At 39.7% G+C, this 7,501-nt stretch overlaps 1 protein-coding gene across 2 annotated transcripts; it reads left to right on the top strand.

Moving 5' to 3' along the window:
- Positions 1–646: 646 nt before the first annotated feature.
- LOC138674291 (gastrokine-1-like) lies at positions 647–7,163 on the top strand. Of its 2 annotated transcripts, XM_069762154.1 has the most exons (6): positions 647–792; positions 1,388–1,441; positions 3,204–3,341; positions 4,260–4,370; positions 5,337–5,475; positions 6,969–7,163. In XM_069762154.1, exons 1-6 carry the CDS (start codon positions 781–783, stop codon positions 7,055–7,057), a joined length of 543 nt encoding a protein of 180 aa, XP_069618255.1. In that variant the 5' UTR covers positions 647–780; the 3' UTR covers positions 7,058–7,163. The 2 variants fall into 2 exon arrangements, with proteins under 2 accessions (XP_069618255.1, XP_069618256.1); XM_069762155.1 differs by lacking the exon at positions 647–792 and having other exon boundaries at positions 1,359–1,441.
- The last annotated feature ends 338 nt before the right edge of the window (positions 7,164–7,501 follow it).

Here is a 7,501-nt window from a genome sequence, read left to right as displayed (position 1 = left end):
TGCTTTTTTGATCAAAAATAGTATTACTAAGAACCCTATGTTATTTAAATGCACTTTTGCCTTTTTACTTATTTAGTTACAGCAGGGCATATGATTATTTTGTTTCTTGTAGGTTTTGTGCATTCAGTGTTCCTCAGACCACCATTAATACCCTCACTGATAGCAGACATGATGTGTAAATGGGGCGATTTCTGCACGTGGAGTTCACACTCGATACTAAATACATTAAGATCTTTTGAAAGTTTTATTTCCATTTTTCATTATTTGCACATCATTAACATGCTTATCCACTCTGTGATTTTGCATAATTACACGACTTTTCCTCATTGGTGTTGCAACTTCAATCTTGAGGAAAATAGTATTTTTTTTTAAATTAATAACACAACGAGGTGCTACAATTGATGAAGACCAGTTGTTGGTTTAACAGCTGAGATTAAGTTGGGTTGTATTACTAGATTATGATTCACCTCTATACTTTTTGGGCCAACATATTTTCACCTTTATAATTAAACACTCATTCCTCTTTCCATGACATTTCGACACCCTCATTCTATTTGCAGTTATTTTATATGCCTAGATTTTGATATGGAGGGAAAGGGTCACAACAAAACCAATCCTTTTTAACAAACACGGATCGTGCACACATAGGGTTTACTCTGGTGTATCACAGATTGCAGCTTGCGGCCTTATCTCGCCCCATTGTTCATTGGTTCTGGCTGGAACATATAAAAGTGCAGGAGACAGCAGTCCCCCATTCTTGACGTGAAGACAACACTGAGAATGTGCACAATGGTAAGTGGCCAATAAAAGAGTACACGTGAAGCAGGTGTATCATATGTTCTATTTTGATTAGTAGGATGAAAGATTGAATCGTCCTGTAAAGTATAGGATGATAAATGATAGCGTAGTTAATATATAATGTAGTAGATGCCATGTTTATGCCATCTCCGAGGCTCACCTCCCCAACTTCAATGATAGCAAACACCAGAGGGAGCCCAAGGGTCACTTGTCTTTCACAAGCAGTAGTATGTGGCGGTCTACCTATAGAGGAAGGCCCCCATATCAATCTTTATACTGGACCTCCTTTTTTCTTTGTAAATACCCAGTAATTCACAATGGTGTCTCTGTGAGATAGTGCTCACCAATACGGGCCATGTCAGACTACCAAAATTGAGATTGTCGTACTACTTTTGATAGTATAATATTATTTTCAGCAATTTATCCATCTTTTCTTTTCTGCTGAATTGAACAGCCCTCATTCTCAGAAATAACGTAATTAAGAAAATCACAACTTTTCTGTCTAATTAACTTTATTTCTTTTAGCTATTAAAACAGGTTATTAGGGACTATAAAAAAAATGATAATTTTATTTTTACTTTTTCCATAGCTGATGCTCCTGGGCTTTTTGGCCGTTTTTATAAACCCATTACATGGAGATGAGGTAAGAGATTAGTAATCTTTAAATTGTTTTTTTTGTTATACTAGTCAATGAATCTTATTGGCCAACAATTCATCGTCAGAATGGGCGTTTTATCAATATGTTGTAAAGAGATGTAAGGTGCTTTATCATAAATTGACGGTCTTCTTTAGACTGTACCTTCTAGACAAATTGTCCATATCTTCCATTTTAAGTAGAATTTGGTAAAAGTCCTTTCTCTCTACCATGTAATCTAGTTCTACTGAAATTAAAGGACTATCCACAACCAGATAATAATGGTAGGTTGTCAGTAATACAAGGGTCACAGTTGTCTCCGTCGACTCTACATATGACCATGAAGGGTTATCCCACCAATTTTTTTTTTTATAAATGGGGCCTTCACTACTGGGATCCCAAGCTGATCACCAGAGGTCTCATACCCCCATTCTGGAAGTGTTTGAATGAAGTAGTGGCCATGCATCCTTACTGCTGCTCCATTTAATTTTCCATGAGACTGAAGCAAATAGTTGAATGCTGTAGTTGAGTATCTCTATCAGTCCCATATGGACAGAATGGAGAAGTAGGTCACATACATGACCCCCATTTATTTATTTTATTTGTTTATATAGCACTATTAACTCCATAGCAGTTTGCAGACATCATCATCACAATCTCAATTGGAGTTAATAATAATATAAATTCCTTATCAGTATATAATGGGAGTGTGGGAGGAAACCCACACAAACACAGGGAGGACCTACACACTCCTTGCAGATGTTTTGCTGCAAAGCAACAATGATAACTACTGTGCCACCATGCTGCCAACAACTTATTCCATTTTTCTAGAACAGGGTCTTAGGACTTCTAGTAATCGTCAGGGATCCTAGCAATGGGTCCCCCAGTGATCATACATTTCTATTGATATTTTTTGTAGTTTAAACCCTTTATCAGATATAGAGAATTTTTGTCCTCAATAATCAAAGACCCCAAAAGCCCAGTTGGCCATATCATTTGCCCAAGTTTGCTTCTTTCTGATTCTAGCTTTGAATCTAGGCTTTAGTTATAAACATGGAATGAAGGAAAACTCCTAACCCTATCCAGCAGCTATTATGGAGTAGAAATGCTTAAAGGAATATATCCATTTTCTGAAGTTATCATCTGTTTGCCAGATAGGTAATAACTTGCTGATTGGTGGGAAATCTGACCGTTCGAATGGGGCCCTGAAATGTTCCATCTGAATGAGTCCACACCATTCATTCTTAAGGAACTGCTGAGCATAGAGTACCACAATTAACTTCTTTCAGCAGTCCCTTAGAAAATGCGATCGAACCTCATTCGACCAGCAAGCTTTTATTTTATTGACTCTCTCAAATACCACCATTAATTCCACAGTGCTTTACAGCATTGTTGTCCCCTTTGGGACTCACAATATAAATTCCCTATCAGTATGTTTTTGGAATGAGGGAGGAAACAAACAAAACTCCTTGCAGATGTTGTCCTTGGTGGGATTTGAATCCAGGAACCCAGCACTGCAAGGTACCTGTATCCATCCCAAACTGGCACCTATTCTATCAACAGGTGATAACTTCTAAAGACAGGAGTAAACCTTTAAGGACATCAGTAAATCTAATTCAATCTTATTGCCATTTTAATATCATCAGATTATTAGAGTGTAGACTTTATATTGCTACATAAACACATATTACTGTTGATCTTACTATTAGATGTCGTAGAATGACGTGAATTGCATATAGGACATAACTCCATGTACAAATGTGTCTTCCAGTCATTTCAATATATGGGCACAGGATACAATGGAGAGAATGAATACCACACTGTGAACGTCAATGAGCAAGTCAAGGTGGTTGTGTTTAATGTCTTCTCCGGAAGACAGTCAGCCAACGCCGTCTTTGATTACAGCCAGGTACGTCACCTTGGTGTTAGCTTATTAGTAATACTAATAGCATCACTGTATCACTCATTGCTTAAATAGGGCCAATTTCTTGAATAGTTTCCATAAGAATAGAAGAACCTAGATAGTTCCTTCCAGAATATAAGTATAAGAGCTGTGTCTTGTATTGCAATTCCCCTCTATGCATTTTAATACAGCTGAAGTGCAACACTCAGCATAGTCCATTGGCATGCGTGGTCCTGTTCCTTCTGATTTCATAGAACCCATTTACTAACCACTTTACCACTATCACTAAAATTTCTTCCAATTATTGATTTAATTATTTATTAACGACCTTCGGCTCGATCCTCAGCCATGGCAACTTAATACAGGAATGTAGGAAGATCAATCTTGTGCAAGCCTAGATAGGTCCACCACGGTCTTCTCCACCATTGTCTTGATACTATCAAGCCATCAGGTTGCTGGTCTTTCTTTTTGTCATGTTCCTTCTATTCTTCTGGTCATGATGTCCTTCTCCAGTGATTTCTCTCTTCGTATGATGTGTCCAAAGTAGACAAGTCGTAGCTTGGTGATCTTTGCTTCGAGTGACTTGTCTGGCTTGATTTGTTCCAAAATTGATTTGTTTGTTCTACTTGCCATCCATAGTTTTGACAACATCATTGATTACATGTAGTTCAAGGTTGCCAAAGAATTGCCCCAATCTCACAGCAAATGTCACCTTTTCAGGAAAAACAGGGCACTGCATAGTTATTCCTGGGAGTGGAATGAGCAGTGGATCCACTAAGATTGAATTCATTAGCATAGATAATTCCTTTATCGTTCCAGTTGCCATTTCAAGTTCACATACATTTAAGGACAAGTAGTGTACATTGGTTGTGAAATTGTAATACTTGAAATAATGATGACCACTTTTTTTTGTTTTGCTTCCAGAACATTGTTGCCTACCACATGCCCTACAAAGGAATCTGCATCTTGGCACATATGGATATCGCTACCTTTCCAGGTCTTGGACGGATAAATGAGTGGATTCACACCAGAAGGGTAAATAAACATCTAAGCTGAACATGTCTTATTTGTAAAAATACTAGCTAATGGGGAAGAAGACAATTGGACATACTCAGACTCCTTCTTAAATTTGAATGACCTGCAAAAGTTAGAGTGTGAGCTAAGGTTAATAAACATTTTGTTAATCAATTTTGACAAGCATTAAAAGTTATGAAACTTTGCAAATCACTTTATTAGGGGATTTGTCTTCATCCCTGTGGAAAAAAAATGCATGTAATTGACTTTTAAACCACTGTTTTTTCCTAGTCTATTTGTCTGCCTTCGCTTTCCATGCTGGACAGGATTATTGAACTGCAAAGTGCCTATATTTTGTTCTTGCAGAGGGTCTCTCATCAGGCTGTGTCCACCCCTACCGGAATTTGTTTACAAATTCAAAGTTCTGGTCTCCATTGTTTTCAATGGGGTTCAGGTTCTGGTTCAAGTTCGGGTACAGTTCCGGTACCTGAACTGAACTTTGAAGTAAAGTTAGGGTCAGGTACCAGAACCTGAAACTTCCACATGTCCACACATCCCTAGCAAGAGCACATTAAGTTGATGTCCTGTACAGTCTTTAATTTACGGTAAATTATCCCTTCTTGATAGCAATACTGACAATGAAAACAAGAAGATTCACATTTCCATCTATAAAAAGGAGGATAATACGTGCATGTGGTGTGCAGTGACATAACTTGATACTTGTGAGCCCCATTACTGAATCTCCAACATGCCTCCTAAGTATCATGAGCATAAAATAGCATTGGTCTTCTAATATGGGCCAAAAGGGCTGTTTGGGCCCCTTAGGCTGCAGGGCCCAGGTGCAATTGAAACCCCTGCGTATTATAGTTACACCCCTGTGCATGCGATAATAGGCTATAGGGTCCAACTGTTAGAATGGCTCATATCATTGTATATACATTTATTGGGAAGCTAATGACAACATTTTCTATGCTTTTGATGCTTCAGGAGAAGAAGAAGGATCTGGAGGAGCTGCGTAAACATTACTTCGTGTCTAACGAACAAGTGTACGATCTTGCCCAGTATGGAAACGCTGTAGAAAGCCTTTGCTGGGGAATTCCAACCTACTGGGCACGCGAGGATGGAAGTAAGTACACACATGGTTGAATCATTGTGGCTATGTATGTATATCTACCAAGCAGATCACTAATCTCAAAGACTTCATGTAATTGCACTCCATTGTACCTATCATATCTGTTCACAAATGTTCACAAAGGGGTTATCTATTTGGCAAGTTACTTGTTGGTAAAAGTAGCTCCCTTAAGTGTCCAACTGCTGGAATATCAAGCATTATCAAGGTTATAGTCTGTGGTGGAACCCAAGAACAAGTCTTCACTTCTGCTGCAGCACCTCCAGAGGGGAAAGGAGGCATTACATGGTGGTTACCGAGATCAGTGAAATGTTTGATATGCTGACCTCCAGACTTATATATGAATTTTGCAGCCACTCTCCATTGTAGTTAATAGGTGATCCCAAACTGGAGTACCCACCTTTATTGAACTTTTATAAATCTCTTTAAAGGAAATTAGTCAGGCCAAGCCGACTGTATAAACTAAGTACATAGACATATAGACCCTTATTAAGATTGCATATGTAGTGTAATCACTGTCCCTATTGTACGGAAACTGATGTTTAATCACATATGCTATTTAAGGTGCACCCTTGGTGTGGTAAAACAGCTTAGCGCATTGCTCTGCCCACTGGTTTTGCATGTCCCAGCCTTCCTCTTTTGTGATTGACAGCACTGGCTTCTCTGCAGACAGTGCTTCTTCCAGGTAGCTATTACTGTCAATTAGTAATTGAGGAGGGAAATTTCAAAGCCACAGGGTGTAACAGAGCAGTGAGCCTCTTAGGCTACTTTCACACTAGCGTCGTACTCGGCCCGTCGCAGTGCGTCGGGCTGACATACTGACGCATACTGTGGCAGCGCCGCACAACGGGGGCAGCAGATGCATTTTTCCAACGCATCCGCTGCCCCATTGTGAGTTGCGAGGAGGTGGGGGCGGAGTTCCGACCGCGCATGCGCGGTCGGAAATGGCGGACACGACGCTCAAAAAAACATTACAAGCAATGTTTTTTGTTCCAACGGTCCGCCACAACACGATGCAACCGTCGCACGACGGTTGCGACGTGTGGCAATGCATCGCAAAGTGTCGCTAATGGGGAAAAAATGTATCCTGCAGACAACTTTGCAGGATGCGTTTTCCCCAAAACGACGCATTGCGACGTATCCCAAACGACGCTAGTGTGAAAGTAGCCTTAGTCGCACAAAGGGTGCACCGAGCACCCTAATTAGCCTATTTGATAAATCTTCAGTTTATGCAGAATGGAGGTAGCAATTCGAGCACTACAAGTGGGATTTTCATATATGTATACCCGCAGCAAGGCGATGTGCTTCATTTATACTTTCAGTTTGGGCTGACGGACTTTATTCACTACCAAGTAGTTTATATTTTATGCTTTATCTACAAAAACATTAAAGCGAAATGATTTCTTCAATCAAAACTCAGTGAAATAAACCTTGTGATATCAGTCTGAACAATGAAAACACTACAAATGACTTTGTGTTCTTTTCCGCAGCTCCCAAACAAAGTTTTGGTGCCGATGGATGTGCTGGCATTCACTTATTCTGCCTCCATGTTGGTCTCTGCGCAGGATTTCATCTGTAATCTCCAATCTGTCCAACATCTACATATAGATTGGAGCAGTTCACATTAAAATCTGCAATCACAGTGATCAACCAGTAGACTGTATCAACTTCTACAGTTACACACCAATAATAAAAAGATAAAAAATAATAATAATTGTGTTTTTTTTATATATCATATTTGGCTTTTCAGGTCGGTAGTTACTGACATTGGACATATGGATATGTCATGGTGATTTTGTGCGCACAGCTCCGCCATGTGTTTAGCTGATATGACAGCTGACACCTGACACTCACTGCCAGGAGTAGTGCCTGCAGTTTAGCCCGCTAAATGATGTGATCGCTATCGGTCGATATTGATCGCAGCATTTAAAAGGCAGGTGCCCATCTGCTCTTCGAGAGGAGCCATGGTCATGATGACATCCGGATCGCCAGAGCTATCAGGCTTGTTACATGATGCTCAGAG

The sequence above is a fragment of the Ranitomeya imitator genome, chromosome 4 (genome assembly GCF_032444005.1).
Source record: "Ranitomeya imitator isolate aRanImi1 chromosome 4, aRanImi1.pri, whole genome shotgun sequence".
NCBI lineage: Eukaryota > Metazoa > Chordata > Amphibia > Anura > Dendrobatidae > Ranitomeya > Ranitomeya imitator.
Note: the sequence above shows the minus strand (reverse complement) of the source record. Positions and strands in the feature narration are given on the sequence as shown.

What these genes read in the sequence shown, in the direction of transcription:
- LOC138674291 (XM_069762154.1), top strand. An exon ending in AGTGGATTCACACCAGAAGG is followed by an intron (nt 4,371 to 5,336) that starts GTAAATAAACAT and finishes TTGATGCTTCAG; the next exon opens with GAGAAGAAGAAGGATCTGGA. An exon ending in CTGGGCACGCGAGGATGGAA is followed by an intron (nt 5,476 to 6,968) that starts GTAAGTACACAC and finishes TCTTTTCCGCAG; the next exon opens with CTCCCAAACAAAGTTTTGGT.